The sequence below is a fragment of the Anopheles funestus genome, chromosome X (genome assembly GCF_943734845.2).
Source record: "Anopheles funestus chromosome X, idAnoFuneDA-416_04, whole genome shotgun sequence".
In the NCBI taxonomy this organism is placed as follows: Eukaryota; Metazoa; Arthropoda; class Insecta; order Diptera; family Culicidae; genus Anopheles; species Anopheles funestus.
The window spans coordinates 16,914,117-16,934,424 of NC_064597.1; the positions used below are offsets into that span (position 1 = coordinate 16,914,117).

At 40.7% G+C, this 20,308-nt stretch overlaps 1 protein-coding gene across 7 annotated transcripts in view; it reads left to right on the forward strand.

Moving 5' to 3' along the window:
* Window positions 1–1,934: 1,934 nt before the first annotated feature.
* The window catches only part of LOC125771675 (loricrin), a 37,187-nt gene continuing 18,813 nt past the window's right edge, over window positions 1,935–20,308 (forward strand). Inside the window, exons 1-5 of one of the 7 annotated variants that reach the window (XM_049442584.1) lie at window positions 1,935–2,951; window positions 3,101–3,526; window positions 9,849–10,568; window positions 18,416–18,529; window positions 19,362–19,475. In XM_049442584.1, coding sequence (XP_049298541.1) covers window positions 9,863–10,568; window positions 18,416–18,529; window positions 19,362–19,475 — 934 coding nt within the window. In that variant the 5' untranslated portion in view covers window positions 1,935–2,951; window positions 3,101–3,526; window positions 9,849–9,862. The other 6 variants (XM_049442593.1, XM_049442603.1, XM_049442555.1 and 3 more) reach the window with 6 other exon arrangements.

A 20,308-nucleotide genomic window follows, 5' to 3' on the forward strand; every position in this document is an offset into this window, starting at 1 on the left:
TTTTGCGCTACGATGCACCAGTCTAATGTTTTGCATGCAGATGTGGTTCATATTCTTCGCAACACGTTTTTTTACGGAGTGCTTCGGTGTATCTGTAACATGTACGCTATCCTTGCCAAATGGGATTCACCATGTTCGCGTGTGTTAATTGTTTTAAGTCAATGAGCACCAGACTCATGTGTGTACATATCCGAAACAACATCGGAGATAATGAGCCAGACAGAGAAAGAGGGAGAGGGAGAGATAAAACGGGAGAGAGAGAGAATGATAAAAGCGAGACAGAGTTTGGTTCACGGAGAACACTCGCACGATGTGAACTTGCGTCGTTTGATATCCGCTTTGCCGTGACCGGCTTCGTACCGTTACGGGGCGAGAGCAGGACCGTCAGCTCCAAACAACGCAAAAGCAGCACGACCGAACCCGTTCGGTGGTTTCACTTGCAACAAGGAGGTACTGTAGAAAATTTGTTCGGAAAAGATACATTAAATTGAACTAATGAGATACGAGCACAACGATGGAGGCGCATGGTGGCGTACGAATGGCTACGTAACAAAGCCCCAACCCAATGGGATAGAGCGAGATAGCTGCGAGCACGGATTATATTGAAAGTAAGCACTGGTTTTTTGCGTTTTTTTTTTGTTTTAAATCAGCAACATCTACACTACCCCATCCGCTCTCCTTTCCCCCACCCCTTTCACCCCCAATTCGTTTATCCTCCCCTAGTTTCGTGCCCCCCCCCCCCATGTCCGGCCGGTGCGCTGTGGAAGCTGTGTATGTGGCCGTATTATTATGTATAAATATAACTCCAACCTGCGCCCCAACTCGACATCCGCGAGTGAGCGACGTTTCGCGTCCTACCCAAGACTTTCAACGCTCGTCCCAACACACACACACACACACATACACACGCACACGTCCTTCACACATACAAACTCTCACACACACATTTTTAGTGTTGTTGTTGTTGTTGTTGTTGCTTTCTTTCTCCATCACGCCGAAAATCTCGCATCGCTGAACCGAGAAGTTTTCGTTTCGGTTTCGCAACCTGTTTTGGTCCAAACGGGCGTCAGCTTTGTTGCCTGACACGTCACGAACTACGAGTCCTAAATGCGACAAAACCCGACACACATTTCAACAATCTGACACCGATCGTAGTGAAGGTAGCAATAGATAAGTCGTTTTATTTCCCCATTCAAGCTGCTTGCCGTCCCAAGTCAACTTTAGTCCTTATGCAGACGGTACCGATCGTGACGCTTAGCGATCGAGCTTTTGAGCACAAATCTGGATGGATGCTATAAAAAAAGCGTGTAGTGAAAAAAAAAATTCTAAGGTGGCTCCTCCTTGTGGGGTCTCGTTTCCGTTCGTAGCAAGGAGCTTTCGTTTGAGTTTTCTACAGACCTCCCCCCCCCCCCCCCCCGCCGGTCCGGCAAAGTATTGATGTAAAAGGCACACGAACGCAAACCCGAATGCGAGTCAATTTCCGTCTCACTACTGCTGCTTGTTGTGGGAAAACCCTTTTTTGGGATGGGTGGGTTAGAAGAACGAATCGAAAGTCTCCCCCGGCCGTTTTTGGTGTGTGTATATACATATATATATACATATTTATATGTGTGCATGTGTGTATGTGTGTTTGATTTCAGTGAGATACAAATGATAGGATAGGAAGCAGTTCGCTCTCAACACATGTGTGCGTGTGTGTGTGTGTGTGTGTGGTGGTTGAGGGTGCACGAGGCAGGAAGGAAATACATTGAGCGGGCAGGGGAAAACAGTATCAGCTGTGTGACGTAGCAAAAGGGGCCAACGGCTAGCTTACCCAGTACCTGACGGTCGGGTGAAAAAAGGGTTACCATTTGCAACAAAACCGAACAAGCTGGTGGATCGTGAACGGCACGGTCGGTTTTTAATGTGGGGGTTGCAGGGGGGTGGGTTATGCCGAGGGTGATGTGGGGGCGGCGGCAGGGTTGAATCGGTAGAGAGATTTTATGGCGCAGGCACACCAGTAGCCGTTCCCGGGGCCCTAGCAGCGCAACAATTCTCATTAAGACGAGGGTTTTTAGTTTAATGCAGCTAGTCGTCGATTTCGGAAGTGAAGCTCACCACCGCGTAAAAGCGAAGGCGTGCGTGCGTGCCAGATTATTCTACGCACAGACGTGCATTCGTGGCCGATACAAGAGCAATCAGTCCGGTACCGTGTGTGTGTGGGGTGGTACATCAATCGGCAGTTTTTTTTCTGTTTTGTTTTGTTTTGTTTCTTTGGTGACTAGCAAACGCACCAACATACAACAATCAGCAGATCGTCTAATGATCGTTTAACGCATAGAATGCCGCAACAGTTACACCAAATGGAAACAAATTGCGGGAAGCTGTGCGAACAGATCTGATCGTGAGTGGTTTCCGTCGAATGGTTTGCAAACAAAACCAAACAAAAGTGCTTTTGTGCTTTAAGGCAAATTAGAAAATGAAGCGCATTGTGTGAAAAATCGAAACCCCCGCCCTTTTCTCGTGACTCGCAGGACTGTGTTGAGGTTGAAAAAAGTGAAGAAAAAATTACCAAAAAAAAAAGAAAAAAATAACAAGTTTAATGCAATCACCGCACCATCATCTGCTACACCGGGACGGCGTGGAAACTTTCTACCAGTGATGTCTTGTCGCGTGCATGATAACCAATTTCACAGTGCAAATTTTTACGGTACGTCGGTCGATGGATTGAAAATCAAATTTGTTTCTCTTCTTCCCAGCAGTACGCCTTCCAGTTGATCTAGATTTGACTAACAAAAAAAAATCACGATGCGAAAAGTGTTCCACTAGGAAGGGAACGATCGTGGGTTGAACTGTGAGTGAGGGAAAGATCGCTTATATTTGCACAAAGCGCGTATTAGTAGCTGGACGGCAAGGCCGGTGGATAAACGAACGATCAATCTGGAAGGAGCTGAAAAGCTTACGAGTCTAAGGTGAGAAGCACCCTCCCTCCGCACCCCTCCACACCCTCCCATTCGAGTTTAAAATGTGTTTAAACTGTGTTGTCTTTGGTTGTACGAAATGCTGCGAGTGTTTTTTTTTTATGCAGGCAATCATTTTATCAGTGCATTCTTCCCTTTAGAGCATCGCAGCGTGCTGTAACGTAACAGATGTCCGCGTTTTACCGATTTTCCCGTCCAAGGATTAAAAAAGGAGAAAGAAGGGGAAAGAAAAAAAAACAATAGACAATGATTGAGTCTGGTTTTTGCAAATGGTGCAATGTGAAATGTTTCACCCGTATCGCGTCAGCATCATCTATCAACCGCAACTCCAGCCAACCTATCAATATATTAGATCAAACACTAACACGCCCCCAAAAACCGCACGATCTGCACGACCGCATGCAGATGAAGCAAAACTCAACTCAGAAAAAAAAAACAGTGAACAAAAACCAAAAAAAAAAACAAACGCCACGCTCGATCGGAAAGGGGGCAGTGAAAATATAATATCGTGCCATAGACCCTTAGCGGTCGCGTCGCTAATTGTTCGTACGCTGAACGAGCCAAAGGTAACACGCTATCGTGTGGTTTTTTTTTGTATAGAAACAAGAACAGTATCAAACAGCGAACAAAATCGAGAAAGAAAAAAAAACACACACGAAACAATCACAAAAAGAAAACAAAAAGCGAAGGAAATGCAAAACCACCCAAAACTGCATTCACGTTCGTTTCTTTTCATTTTGTGCAAACCAAACAACTACGAACAAAATGCAAAAACCAAATACAGAATCAAAAAAAAACACACAAAACAAACCAAAATCGACACAAACTGCGGAACATGCAACACGCGGAAGAAGGGAGATCCTGCCGTGAGGCTTGGTATAGTGATCAATTTTTCCAAACCACACGTTGTAGCAAACAAGGGTGGGTGGAAGGATTTTTTTTGTGGTGGTAGGAGGTGAGAGAGAGCGGGATGATTTTTTTTTGTTTGATTAAAGCAATATTTTACCACCGCTTGTTGGTCTGGTGCCGACACGCAGGATAAACGCATAATAGTGTACAGTGCGAAATTGTAGCGACACTTGGCAAATCGAAGTGTTTTCCTAGAAAGATGATATGTTTATCGGTCGGTGCATATGTCTATACGGATACTAAGGTAACGCACATTGCTTAGGGGAAGCAGTTTTTAATTAACTTCATACACCCCTCCCCAAACATCCCTACCAACCGTCTCGCTCCCCTCCGCCGCATCCTCCTTCCACGGGGGAAATTGCTGCAACGATTGCAAGTTAGTTAGGCGTTAGGTGTTTTCCGCAGGTTATGACCATCCGGTGCTCCGGTGATACAGCATATGTTGAGGCGATCGTACAGTGAAAGTATAATAGAGCATAATATTTTGCCAAAGAAAAGAAAGAAAACCAAAAATATCTCCACAGTTCGCTTGGTAATTGTTGCATCGTTGACCAGTTGTTTATATTTTTCGTGAAGCGAAAGGAAGCGATACTTCCATAGCCGTTGGGTGTCCCGGTTGTTTTGCACTCGTAGTGTGTACACGAGACCGTACATCGATACTTGAATATGCCGTGCCGTGAAGTAACGGCTAAAAATGGTTTATTTATGTTACCGACACACCGTGCGGGCCAGCTGGAGCAGCAGACTGAATTAATCAGCCGGCCCAGGGGGGGAAAAAAGGGATGGATGAGATTTTTGGCGTGTTTACATGTTTCCTTCACGGATCCATCACGGTTGTGTCGCGCCCAAGACAAGACCGCACACGAAGCCAAACTCCCACCATGAATCGTCCGTGCACGGCTGTGGATACTTGCTTGACGCTTTCCTGCTCTGTTGGAGATGGTGAACAGTGTCTATTGTGTGTATTTTTTTTTTCTCTGTTGCTTGAAGAGTCGCGTGTCGCGTTTGTTTATTCGGCAGGAATTGATATTGAGCAAACCAGCGCGACAAATACGCACGATGAGCTGTGTCGGCGAGGTGTCGGATGCGTCGGAACTGTGCGTGTGTAGCGATTTCGGGAATGCGCGCGCGAAAACATTCCACCGGTTCCATAGCAAAACGAATAACCCGGGCAGGGAGGAAACAATTCCATAGCTGAGAAGGTTAATTAATACATACACGCACCCCGAACGCGTGGTGTAGGGGTGTGTGTGTGTGTGTGTGTGCGCGGACAAGGGACAAACCCCGACCAGAAGCTCTAACAGATGTATGGGAAATTATCCGTGTGTGTGTGTGTGTGTGTGTGTGTAACGACCACCCACAAGCAAATGCCACTGTGCGATTGTAACGGTGCTAAACCTTCGGTTTTTTTCCTCAATTTTATTCGTAGCACCCTTGGCCAGGGAACAGATCGGCAGGGATTGGTATAAATGGCTGCATGAGGGCTCGAGAAAACCTTTACGGGCGAACAGGATTGCATAACCGAAACCGTGCGAGGTGGGTGGGAAAACCCGGCCGGGACACCAGCGTGGCGCAACTTGTGGCACCAACATTCCACGACCTGGTGCGGCACTTTTTTTTTGAAAAATCCACCCATTCCCGGAGGAGGACCCTGTTGCCAACGGAGTAGCAATAGCAGATAGGCGCGAAGTTTAGGGAAGCGGCAAGGAATTTTCAACCATCCCTTTCACCACCGGTAAACAATCTGGTCAACGAGCGCACAGTTGAGTTTATTTTAAAATTTATTACATCTTCCGCCAAGGCGTGCCGTCACAGCCGTCGTCAGTTTGCTACAGCAATCATCACTGCCACGGTATTATCTTTTCCTTGGCTGTGTCGAATGGGCTCTCGCTAGCGCCGGCCAGAGTTGTGTGTGTTTATTTTTGGTTGAAAGTGCTGGGCTGCAAAGCAGCTCTGGATTTGCTGAATTTGCCGATGGGTTGCTTCGATTGTTTTTTGACAGGAAAATCATCTTGCTCAAACACAAACACAAGATTTTTTAATTCTTATGTTTGCTGATTCGTGAAGCTTCCCACGTTTACCACAACGATCGAAGTAATCGAGCCAACTAAAAAAAATGTGCATGTGTAGGAAGAAATATGATACGATGGTTACTTGCTTCTAGTGATTTTGTTATTTTTTTAAAAAGAATCGAACTTTACCTTTAAGTCACCTTGAACTGTGCCAACTGTGTCTTAGTACAGGGAAATGGAGATTACGAAGCGGCGAGCCCACATTAGAGAATCGCGCAAAACGAATGTGAAATAACAGGCATCGAAAACCCGTAACAACAAATATGTTAGCGAAACGGCAATGATTGATATAGAAACGCGTGCAATTGATATGGAATGTCAATTGGGCGGCCTGTTTACATATGGGCGGTTTGAAGCGTTAAAATATATAACAATTGTTTTTACGAAATTCTCAACATATGCCATACAAAATAGGAACTAACAATTTTGATTAACAGCAAATCAGTATAAATTGCAAATCATTAAATTTAAGCTGAAAATTTAAAAAATTAACATCAAAACGAACATAAACACAGCAACAATAATCAAAAGTTCCATTTCAATTGAATGCGATCGCGATATTAATTTTTACCAATTCGCTAAAGTGTTTGGATTTTCCATATCAACTGCCTAGTATTTTATATTCGTTTTTCGTGATTGTCTAAAGTGTGCTCGACATATCGTTTCTGTATAAGGCTTCGAAATTAGGCAAAATGAATTGTGCAAAAACAATTTAGGTCGTAGTTTATTAGGCAAGTTTTTGTTTATTGAAAAGGCAGGTTTTGTTTATTTATTTTATATTTTTAACAAATAAATAAATAAATCTAGTGATACTAAAATTCGAGGTGCCACTTTTAGTGACATTGTCGACAACGCTCTTCAAGTATGTAGCGGGAGCGGTAAATCGAGCAATGCGCTCGATTTATCCTGTATCACAATCCATTAAAATTGTGATGTGAAATGTGACCACGACGAGCGATGAAGAATTTAATTTCAACTGGAAATATTTTGTTGTAACTTGCCCCAAATGTATACACATTTCACTATCAATGCCTTTCGGATATACATATATATACATGTGCATTATGGGACTGGGTACGGAGAAATGTGCCGAGTTGGTCCAAGTGAACTGAAATGCGACGGTGCCTTGTGTGGGGCCGGTAACACATATCCCGGTAGCATACGTTAGAAGGAAGTGGTTTTACACTTCCACAGCAAGCAGCAGAACATCCGGCGGCACAAAATACTAAGCGGACATCCGTTTCGAACAACATACATCTCACACATACAAACACACACACACACGCGCGCCTACGTTAAGTGACATTAAAACGTCGAGGCTTATGTCCTGCTCGTACAGGAAACTGGTACGGAAAACACAGGATCGTGGTTACGGTCTCGGACAGGATTTCCCACATGAGCCGAAAAACCGCAGATCCATCCAGGCGAGTGTTGCTTGTGTCGCCGTACTATCGTATCGCGCTTTTTGCTTCCTTTCGAATGTTTCGAACCGTGCTTCAAACTTCGCTTTTCTCTCTGATGTTCATCTTTCGCGCGAGCGAGCTCGAGTGTCCCCTTTTTTGAGTCACTAAATGGTGATCGTGCTACTGTGGAACGAACTGGGAAGGACGCGGGGAGTGTGTTAAGAGGGGTTGTGAGGCCCTAGTGAAAGTGGATGAGCGATGGGTGTATAGTGCAGGATCTGTGGTTGCACGGGCATGTGTGTACTTTAACGCGGCACTCAAGCCGCGAACAGATCGAAAATACCAATCAAGTGTCCAGGGAATGCCCTGAAGTGTTTGTGCCGTGTTTCGGTTTTATGAAGCAATCCCTTCATTTTCATTTATTTTTACGCATTTCACCACACCATGCATTGCATCTCATTTATTACCGAACCGTATCAATTTAACAGGGGTCCATCGGGTGGAAAATGTTGGATAAACCCACTTTGCTAGACTGTTTTGCAAAGGACCTAATTTTCGAACACGCAACAACACGTGAACATTGATTACGTTAAAACCGAAGAAAGTGTACATTATAGTAATAAGATGTGAGCAATAGCCAACAGTATCTAGGTGAAGCATTAACTTGTAACTTGGAAAAGGATTTCGTCTAGAGACGGAAGTTTCGATCCGAACCTGACAAAAAAATTCCAATACATTTTTGCTAGGTCGTTCCGTTTCGATTTTTTAAGTGATACAGGTTCACGGCAATTTACGTTCCGATCAAAGTAGGAATCAGAGATCAGATTACTTTACAGTTTCGATCCAATTTTTTTTGGTTCGATTCAACCCGGTTTCAAAGTACCGACACTATTGCCCGGATCGATCCGTTACAATCGGTAACGGTTTGCACGAAGATATTGAAATAATGATATATTTCACCTTGTTTGTTATGTTTAAGTGTATGTATTCTCTTTTTCTTTTATGAAATGAATTAAACAAGAGAGAATCGTCACCGTATTCGGTGAGCCTTGTGTTTAAATTAAAAAAAAATAAATTGAAATATTTCGCACAATTCATGTAACGATCAATTGTAACGAATTTAAATGTAACGATGTAACGCTATAGCAATTAACGATTATTGTTTATTGTTTATTGTTTAATTATTGTTCGCTTCAAAATACTATACTAATACTAACTATACGTACAGCGACAACATTTTTTTTATTTGAACAAATGTTTAAAAAAAAGTCATTCAATAACAAAACGAAAATGGGTAACAGCAATACTGCGTTTTGGTGTATTGATTTAGTTGCATTCACACATTTTGGATTCTGGATATAAATTGAAAATATATGCGCTAATCGCTGATAGAATACCAGCAAAATGTATTGGAATTTAAATAATATGGAGACAGCCTAGCCCACACATGATGCGATGCGCTTTCCATGTGTCGTAAACTTTTAAATCAACTTGTTAAGATCTAATTGTACACTGCAAATATTTGTAAGTGCGCGTAAAAAATCGAAAAGCTTGCTATAATGTACGTCTTGTTAAACATTCATTTAGTAATACGCGACGAACGGGGGTTATAGGGCCGATCCGGTGGTGTATATGATAAACAACAGGACCTGGTATCAAAATCCCATCCGGTCCGTCCGCACGGTACGAGGACTTACTATCCGGCTAGATGGTAAAAAAATCCTGACAAGCAAACACAACGACGAACGTACTCGAAACGAAGGATTCTAATTTTACAAGGCTTTGTTTTCGTCTGTCAAATAGATAGATCTTACTGATATGGATTAAATTTGAAATATCAAACATGTATCAGGAAATTGTTTCACTAATAATTAAAATAGCATTTACGTATGACAGGATGTGTTAGTAAAATTAAGATAATATCCGCGTGCAATTGATATGGAATGTCAAATTCGTACGATTGCTGTTGTTGTGTTTTTGACCATTAAGATGATATATTTTACATTTTCATCTCAACTTTGAGGAAAACTTTTATTGTAAATAACATTGTATAGTACCTACTTCGTATATTTGATGGTAATTTAGTAAAAACAATTATTTTATATCTCAACTCTCCAAACCGCCCATGTGTAAACAGCCCGTCCATTAGACGATCCATATCAATTGCACGCGATTCCGATATCATTTTTTTTGACGTTTCGCTAACATATTTGGTGTTTCGATATCAACTGCCGCGCATTACATACTCATTTCCGCGATTCTCTAAAGTGGGTTCGTCGCACTCTATCATTAGCTTTTTCCTGTAAATATAATAAACTAAACCTTCCACAATTGTCGTTGCTTTAAAAGAGATTAGAATAGTTAGTGTTGTGTATTTATGACTACTCTTAATTAAGATAAAGCATTTACTAGTTGCATCTAATATTATACAATTGGTATAACACAATATTAAACAAATGGTGCGTAAAGTGAAATAAATTTAAATTGATGTACTATACTTGCAGAGTTCGTGTCCACAATGCATCTAACAATCAACAGCGCACCGACGCTTAGCAATGGGAGCGGTGGAGGAAGTAGCGGAGGTGCTGTTGGCGGAGGAAACAATGGACCCACTAACGGTGGTGGTGGTACAGGCGGCAATGGTGGAGGCTTGAGTGGCTGTGCTCCCAATGGTCATACGGGACACCACGGTGGCACTGGTAGCGGTGGTAGTGGTGGTGGTGGAGGAGGAGGTGGCGGTGGTACAGGAGGTTCTGGCAGTACCGGCACCGGCACCAGCGGTGGTGGTGGTGGCGGCGGCGGCGGAACCGGAAACGCTGGCGGCACCGCGACCAATGGCAACGGATCGAGCACGGGTGCCGGCGGCGAAAGTGGCCCACCGTCGGCGGCCAGCATCCTGAACGACACCTATACGAAAATGACGTCGGACATCCTGGCGGAACGGACGCTGGGCGACTTTCTGTCCGAGCACCCGGGCGAGCTGATCCGAACCGGGAGTCCTCTGTTTGTGTGCACAGTGCTGCCCCCGCACTGGCGCTCGAATAAAACACTTCCGGTTGCGTTCAAGGTTGTCGCGCTCGGTGACGTCGGTGACGGCACGATGGTGACGGTGCGGGCCGGCAACGATGAGAACTACTGCGCCGAGCTGCGTAATTGCACCGCTGTCATGAAGAACCAGGTTGCCAAGTTCAATGATCTGCGTTTCGTTGGCCGGAGCGGCCGTGGTGAGTATAGGCCCCACGTAGACATGCTCTATTTCACCATTGGTGACTGAAACGGCAGAATAGGTTCCGTATCACCGACCGGTTGTCTCAGTGGCAGTTGACTCGAAACATTAGATCTTTTGATCGCTTTGGAACGTCAAACAGTTTCATTTCCCTAATGCCCTAGTTCTTGTTTTGACTGATCGCCACACTGATGTGACTGATCGTGGAAAATCAATTTGAAACGAACAACTCTCTTATTTATAAAACCATTATATTTTACACATATATATGCAAGAAAGTGAACATTTGTAGATAAAAGCATATTTTAGCTCCAATTAGCTCATGTGACATTGTTTCAACGATATAGGGTTTTGTTTTGTTTTATTGCTTTATTTTCATGTAATATTCATTACTTTTGTTTTGTCTCTTGGAAATGCTGTTTGTAATTTAATGTAATTTTAATTTTATTGTATTATTTATTCAAACAGTTATGTTTCTATTATCGCAATTCAAATAAATTACATATTTCAAGTGAAATTAATTACCATTAACATTCAACCATGATGTTTTTTGCCTTAGTTTGCTTCAGAGTTTTACTTCAATTTTAGCTGAAGTTTGAGTCAAACTGTTTTTTTTGCCAATAGTATTTGTAAGTGCCAACGTTATACCATCACTGTAATAGAATTGATAGTGCACACTGGGATGAGGTGAACATTTCGTAAACCGATTCGTCCAATCCTTGAAGATGTTTAAAAGAAATTGATTAATTCCTAAAATCCTCTTGAGTTGATCTTATTGAGTAAAACAAACAAAAAGTACATATTTCCTGAATTGTCAATGGGTCAAATGATCACAACATGCTAGTTTAGCAATGCTTTAGAATGGAACACAATCCGTCACGAAGTGTATGCAATTGATCGTTACGTGTTCCCTTTACTTACTACGAAATATTTATTTATGTTTTCTGAGTTGAGTAATAACGTATGCATTAAAAAAGCGAAAAACACAATTACCCTGGCACCTGGTGGTAGGCCAACTTTGTTACTTTTATACAGAGAAAATTGGAAAGCTCTATTAGTTTGCCGCTATGACCAGAACAGTGAATTGTATTCGATGTGTAGTTTGTTCAAACTCGCTTGCTCCATCCGATCGTGGAACTATTCATCAAAATTCTGGCATTTTTGGAGAAGGGAGAATGCATCCTTTAGAAGACTGGTTTCTTCCATCCGACCATTTCCAAGTATCCGGAGGAATCAGTAGAAGTTCAAACAGAAAACTGATGGAAATGTGGGCACTTATTTACTGAAGTGATCACTTCTGTGATCCGTTCGTTGTACCGAAAGGGTCGTTATGACTGGCCAACCGGTCAAAATATGATCAAAAAATCCAAGACGTGTTGAAAAAATCAAACAACGCATTGGTGGTCCCTAAGTTATCCAACGCACCCAACGTCAAACCAAATGTGCTAGAACGAGAAATTCTGAGCCAATTTGAAGAGGAGAATATATTCAATAAATTAGCTGATCATAAATGATCATAAACGGCGACTAAGGAACTGGAAAATATACTTACCAACTACTGTTAGGTATATCTGATTCAGATTCAAGAATCTGAATGAATCGTTCAATTGAATGCATTACTCTAAATCACTTTTGCGAAGATTCATGAATACTCAAAGATTCATCTCTCTATGCGAATGCCACATGTATTCTTCTTTTGTAGTCTTGGTTAGTCATTTTTGGGATTTGTTTGATTTACCTATAGCTGGAGAGTACGGCCCGTAATAGTAGTGTTAGGTACCGATCCAATTGTGCTAAAACCTAGCGCCACTCACATCTACACACCTTGGTCGCCTAACTTAGGTTTTTTCATCTGTATGAAATGCCTAAAAGCACAATTCCTAAGTGATCCATGCATCTATAAGGCTTCATGAGGATGTTTTTTGAGGTTTCACGAATCTTTGAGGATGCATCAATCTATGAAAATTCGCTAATTTTTCAAAAATCGACTCATGATTTCAATGACTCTTTGCTATAGAATCATATGAACGACAGTTTTCATAATATTCTTTAAGCAATAAACTATTGCAAACTTCTGTGCTGATACGTAGAGCTAAGGCGATGTATTTTTTCCAAATGAAATTCCTAATTCAATTAACTTTTTTAACATATCTCTTTATTCTTAATTTCTAAATATTCTAAATATCGTTTCTATTCAAACGCTATTTTAATACATACGTTATTTAATAACATACTCAGAAATTTATTGTTAAGAATATTACTAGCAAATGAATACAATGGTTTCATTTTTGTCAATTAGTTGTATTTTGTTGGGTGGTGGAGATGGTAGCGGTACCGGTTCTACACCGGTTTTCCAATACGCAAAACTTAATACCCTGCTAGGTGTAAATAGAGTCAAGGAAAGTAAAAAATATTGGTACCTCTTGAGGTTCTAGTTTCACAAAAGAAGGAGTTTCGTTTTTTGCTAGACGTATTTCAACTTCAACTCATGTATTTACATAAAACCTGTGTAAAAATCGCAATATGATCAAGATTAGGCTATATTGGTTACGTTAAAGAATATTTTTAATGTATTAGATCGTTCCTATCTGCTTTGGGATTAAGCGTATGCAAAGAAATTGTGTCTATAATGGGTAAATAAAATCCAATTTCCCTTAACTGGCAGGACAAATGTTGGCGCTTTGTTTGTTGAATTTAAATAAAAGAAGCACGTACAACACTCCCTTGGATGTGAGCTAAATTCTCTGCCGTTAAATTTGACGGTATGAGTGATGCGCATCATCTGCTAAAAAAGGAGCAACGTATGGGTCGCTTTAAGGTTTCGAGAAACATCGTTTTAATTAAACAAACTCCGCACCGGTGCGATGCTGTACGGTGGATGTTAAATTGATACATATGTATGATCCTGTTGCCATGTTTATATATGTCGCTCTCTCACGTATACTTATACTGCTCGGCTCTTTGCGAAAAACACGAATCAACTCTGGTAGCTCCACAAGGCTTGGAGGGCCGTATAGTACGTGCACAAGCGTGTAACAAAATTGGCTTGTATGAATATATCTGTACACAACACAACTGCAGCATCTACATGAGCATGTACATGTTAATTAGTAGCTTCAAGTACTGTCGACCAGACATTTTCATACAAATGCTGCAAAGAGAATAGTTAAAGAAATGGGGTGCTGCCATTTTTGTTTTGTTTTTATTTCATTTGGTATTCCCCACATACCCTCAGACGATGCTTTATTGCAATGTTTTTGGCTTTAAGAGTTTTTTGTTCTGCAGCGTTTGGGGCACATATTGTATGTTTGTGTCATGGTTTTTTTGTTTTTCCATTGTTTCTACTTGTTGAACAACCCTTCAGCGTACGCTTAAAACGAAAACAGTGAAATTAACTTATCGTTTTAGATAAGCTGTATGACTTTTGTTTGTGTAACGAGCTCAAATCAAGCATTAAAAAATGGAAATATTGTACAGTATGATAAGTGTTCCACTTATCGATATGATTTATTTCGACATGATTTATCTGGTAGCAAAATCCGTCCAGATTGTTTCCTCGTACACAATATATGACTGTCCAGTTAAGAGAAACATACATTAAGAAAGGCTATTCTTAAAGCACTCCAAAACATTTGACGATCTAATGCTCTTCCTAAACTTCTAAAGTATTAAACTTAAATGTGCCTCAATCGTTAAACATAGCTCATTAATGTAGGCGCAAATAAATATATATATCTTGTTTAACAATCATTTGTGGAAATCATTTCCACAGCAGAGCATTTTAACACATATTTGTATAAAATTGTAACAAATTGTAATAAGTCCATGATTTTTTTACTCATATTATTTTATTATTAAGAATAAAGAGTTGCTGGTAAGCATTAGGTGGACTGGGACAGTAAACGCATGTAAGGGTTAATTCATTTAGCGACCGAACAACAACAGCAAAGCCGGTTTGTTTCGATAACCATAATCCTATCGAATCAAATCATGCTCCATTTTCACCTTATGTGGCCGCGTTACGCTATTTTCATTCGCGAAGTTTAACACCGATCAGCGGTTTTTCACCCGCTCACCGGGATGAATCCGGTTTTGCGTGTTGATTGATGCTATATGCTTTTTTTCGTTTCGATATTCGCAACTGTTCCTTTTTTATCGCTTTTCATGGCAGCTCTATTATTGTGATCGTTTTTTTTGTTGTTGTTTGATGAAATAGGACATTGTGCAACCACGGCACACGGTGGAATTTTGCAATTATAAAATGCTGAATTTTGCAAATTGAGCTATTAAAGCAACCGGGGTGCCTTTATTTTCTCGATCACCAGATATGAAGACTTGGTTTTGAATTTTTGGTCAATTTTTTTTACAGAGATTTGATCAACCATCTCCTACGCCCGTTAACCAACACCGTGCGTCTTCTTGAAACCATCAAGTGTCTATTTAAATGGGCGAAAGATTGCCAGAGCATTAAGTAGCTCTGGTGTTAAGCTAGAGCTTAAAAGAGTATTACAAAGCGGCTAGGTCGGAGTACCCGACACGTCAGGAATGAATGAAAATTAAGACAAAAAGCAGTGGATTTTGATTGCACGAAAGAAATCAATCCTACAGAATGGTTATTTTATGGTTGTGCTTATTTTGTTTTTAAACGGTCATTATTAGAATTGCTAGAAACGGCAATTGGTGATAAGACAATGATGAAGCACCAAAACAAAACATCCCAAACGTGCTACCTTTTACCTAAGTTGAAAACAAAGCCCTGTCGAAGAAGATTGCTGCCCGCTTCTTCGGTTCGAAGTGCGTCACAACGAAAGTTAGGCATCTGTTAAAAAAGGGTCAAAAAGCAAAGGATGGGTGCGATAGATGGATAGAGAGTAGGTGAAAACTTTCTGCTGCCCTAGGTGTTCGGTTCGAACAAAAAGGTGCCTTTCCTAGACGCCACTCCATAAGACAGGGAGATGGCAGCACCTATCTACATGTGTGTGGATAGCGTCTAGTACGTCTGCTAAAGTGGTTCAGATATGCAAAACACCACTTTCCTCATTTTAATCACTTCCCTTTTCAGGCAGCTACCATCACCCGCACACAGCGGGATCATTGGTTGTTGCTCGGCTACTCCGGCACGGGTTTTAATGATGAGAACATTTTGGAAAATTTTCATTAAACAACTCTCGCCGTAACTCTCGTCCAGAACCCTTGACGATGCTATTTCCAACTACTCTGCCAGATTGAGTATGACTATACGCATATAGACACACACGCACACAACCACAAATACGATTCACGTCCAGAAACAGTAGAATTTTGAGCTCTTTGGCAACATTTTCCTCGCACTACACATCAACGAAACGTTACCGTGTGCTAACCTGGGTGGATAAATTATCCATCGGGTACACTGATGTCTATTCGTTTAGTACCAACACTTTCGCTCCAATTTCTTGCGTGTCTTTACAGTGTTTGAATTTATTCATTTTTGAATTGAAAAATAAAATCTATCAAAAACACAATTAACATTTAGTTGTTTTAACTGATGCCTTTAACCGTATAAATTGACTTCTATTTGGTTTAAGTATTAATTTTGTTTTATAGTACAAACAAATTTGTTAAGGAGCTGGGATGCCTTTGGGATCTTCTTAGATCATCCTTCTCTTAATTGAAAATGTCTATGATAATTATTACACTAATTTGGTGTACCGATTGCATACATTCAGGCGTTTTGTTTTCAAGTGTTACTAATGTGAGAAGAGTAAACAGCTTTTCACTAATTTGTAAAAAGTACGATGACAGGTGTGAAAGCAAAACATAGAACATTTGCATGTCTCTGTGTGGTTCACGCAATGGATACATCTGTTTCGTTTGGAAAATTAAATAATGAGCTGTATTCACACGTTTTTGTTCATAAGTGTAATTTCTTCGCAGTTTTGCTATTTCCCCACCTACGCATTTTGTTTGCTAATAGAATTGAGGTGTAAATAACATGTGATTCAATCCGTACCGTACAGATATAAAGATGTTTCCTACCGCCAATGTTCACGTAACACCTTCCTGCCAGTGCCAGTACCTGTTTTGTTTTGCCTCTTTTTTATTCTCCTCTCATAACCCCCTTGAAAAGGTAACGCAAGCTCACCTAATTTTGGGGGAAATCTGCTTTCAGGCCGCTGACTTTCATAACGAACCGGTCGCTACGTACGGGTATATGTAGGTTATGAATATTTAGATACACAGGAACAACCTTCCCCCGGTCGTATCTAGCGACGAGAAACAGAGGGTTGGCCGGAAGAAACCGGTAACATACATGTGCAGCATATCCGCAAAACACCCTCATACGTACGTGCAGGACTTATTCGCCGAAGCCTCCCCGAAGAGTAGGGACTTTGTTTTGCTTTCAATTAACACCCCCTTTTTATCAGCATCAGCTCACCACCCGGCCTTCCATTGTGTTTTTCCGTGTGTACCTCGGTTTCCCTAATGTTGTTGACGCACACAGCGTAAATTTGAACATAGTACAATGTTCTTCACTACGCTCGTTTTAAAACGCATGGAGTTCTTTACGTTGCTGTGGAAACGTTTTATCCTTAGCGCTGTCTAATCACTGCTACGGGTAAGGGGTTTAACCCTGCGATAGGTGGTGCATAACATTTTGCAAAAGTGATGGAAACTCTGGACTTGGATCATGGATCCACTCCGACTCCGGAATTGAAGAACTGGATTCGACTCAAAAATAAATCCAGAGTCAGAGAAGTTTGCTCCGGGGTCAATTTCTTATTACTCCGAAGTTGAAGCTGGAGTTGAGTTTGATATCAACTCCGATTCCGACACCGACATCGAAACTCGGAAAAAAAATCGAAACTTTTGTGGCATTTTCCATATTTTTCCACATAGTTATTTTTTACAGATTTTCACAATTTTTTATAGTTTTTGTTTTTGGGTTATGCAGTGTTCATTGGTATTTTCCATAGTTTTCAATTGATAATAAGGTACCAATGTTTCGAAAGCTCGTGGATGACTTTATTTAAAGAGTTTTCAAAGAAGCTTTCCCACATTTTTCACAAGTTTCCAATACTTGATTTTCGTAATTTTGTAATTATACCCCTTCACCCTCTCCACCTACTTTGGAGTTGATTCCGGGTCGACTCCGGAATGTCCGGGAGTTGGATTACTGGGACTCTTGCAAAAATTTGAATTTTACCAATTACTAACTTTCAACGGAAAGTATTGATATCTACCTGATTAAAAAAATTTGGCATCATTTTGGAATAATGTTGGAAAATTGTTGATTGTTTAGAATAATGTTGGAAAATTGAAAATGTAGATTAAAAAAAAACATTAAAAAAACAAGCTTGTTTTAAATATATAGTGTATAAATACACAAATATAAAGCATTTGCTTAGACATTAGACGAATATCGTTAGGAAATATATTATCAAATGATATAATGAGGGAAGAAATAATTATTTGAATCGTTTATTCACCAAGCAATTGGATATTTCAGTTTTTTTTTTCTTAGATTGAGTTTAATAACCTTAAACACTCAAAGAACTCGCTTAAACTTTTCTACTCCTTAAAGGGTTAAAATAAGCCAGAGAATTATCATCATCCTGCCTGCCGTCGTCGCCTAGACCGTAGTCATAGTTCAAGCTATTGTTAGACATACACATCGTAAGCTAATCACTACTAATCTATTCCTTCTCTTTCCCTCTCTATGTCTGTCGTTGAATTTTCATTCATGGCGGTGTATCGCATCTTCTTCGGTCCGGTGGCGCACTGGCCGAATGGATGAATGAACCAAAATGCACAAAACAAATTGTGAAATAAAAACAAAAAATTACCCTCGCAAAAATTGCGTAGGCAAAAGCTTCACGCTTACTATCACTATATCAACAAGTCCGCCGCAGGTGGCCACCTACAACAAGGCAATCAAGGTGACGGTGGACGGACCACGGGAACCAAGATCGAAAACAAGTAAGTACGCCACCCCCACCAATACGCACACGCACATAAATACATACATACACTCCCTGTTTTAGTTCTCAATCCTTCACTCTCATGTTCGAAATTCCATTCAGCAGATAGGCATTCAGTTTCTCACACATTAGCCACGGTTAGTTTGTGGCTAATTCGTTCCGTTTCCGGTCGGTAAGGGGGAACATTGCAAAGTGCAACTCATCGTGGGTAGTTCTTCGGCTTTCGGCCGGAACTGCATTCGTTGCATCCTAAGGACCGGTCATTCGAAGCAACTAGCTCTACTGTCAAAGGGCGATAGCAACAAATCACTTAACAATACCATACGCCGCAGGACGTGCTTGTGCGTCCTTGGTGGGTTCGAAGAGTCAGCGACATCAATATGCGCTGTGGTTTGCGATTGCATTGTGGAGAGACGCATCACGGCAGTAAGTGTGAACATGATTAAGTGATAAGCTAGGATTTTGCGCCTGGATAATTCATTCCGTGTGAGTTAGACTACTGCCATCTTGCTCGCATTAAACGCAAGTATAAACATTGCGTGCAGAACCAATATTATGTACAACCAACGAACGTAAGGTGCAGAAATTAATTTCACTTTAATCCTTTAAGAAAGAATCCCTAACGATGGAGGGAAACCAACATATCGATCGGAAGTTTTCCGGAAGGATACAAAATAATCACATTAATCTTCCTTCTTCCCAAGCGTAAAAAAAAACTACCATGCATGTCCATTCCCACTTTCCCAAACCCTCCTTCTATTCAAATCAAACTCATCGATATACCACCGGTTGGGGTAAAACATTCGAGCAAAACAAGTAATTTTCTGAAGCATCTTTCGTAGGACAACAGCAGCAGTTCCATTTCGCGTTCGGACAACGGCCATTCCACTTCCCGACCGACCCATTGTCCAGCTTCCGGATGCCGCCACTAGGTAATTGTCAGAGTAAGTCTGTAAAATGTGTAACGTGTGTGTGTGTGCAAGACGGTCGAGCGCCGTGCGTATGTGGAGGTGGTGAAGCGATCGTAGAAGTCTTTCTAATGAATTACTTGCCAATGGATACATTTTTTGCTCCGCCAAAGAAAAACGAAGTACAAAACATGCGACATGGGTGTCATGTACGGTATGCGCACGTGTTCGTTTAAGTTTCGGGAGAAGTTATCCATTATTGATGCAATAGCAGGATGAGAAAGTAAAAAAACCAAACATCAAATGCATGTACACCATATTAACTTTGACAAAAAAAACACACAAATAATAGATCCACAACTAACGACAACGAAACGTTGTTACAAATTTGAAGTTGCTTTTTAAGTTGGTTCGAAAGTACTCATAAGAACAAACTCCTTAAAAAAAGTGAAAAAAATTGTTATTAGAAACTCTTTAAAACTTCAATATTGTTTCATGCCTTCAATATTAGAGCTTTTGTGACAACGTATTATATTTATAATATATCTACCCTTATTTGAAGAGTTCTTTTGCAATCCATGTACTCTTGTAAATACGGAATTTAATTTCTTCAATAAATGTACTAACATTTGTGCAGAATATTTTTCTATTGCTTTGAATCAAACTGATGCTTGTAAATATTTTACGGAACTGCATATCGGATATATTGTTCTTGGTTACTGGTTACTTTGTTGCTTTATACTTATTTATATTTGTATGTTTTTTTCATTTATTAGATTTATTGTACAAATAAATTTACAACTTAAAACTTTGAAAATGATCAAAACTGCATAACGGTAGAACAGTAACTATTTGATGAACAGTTCCCT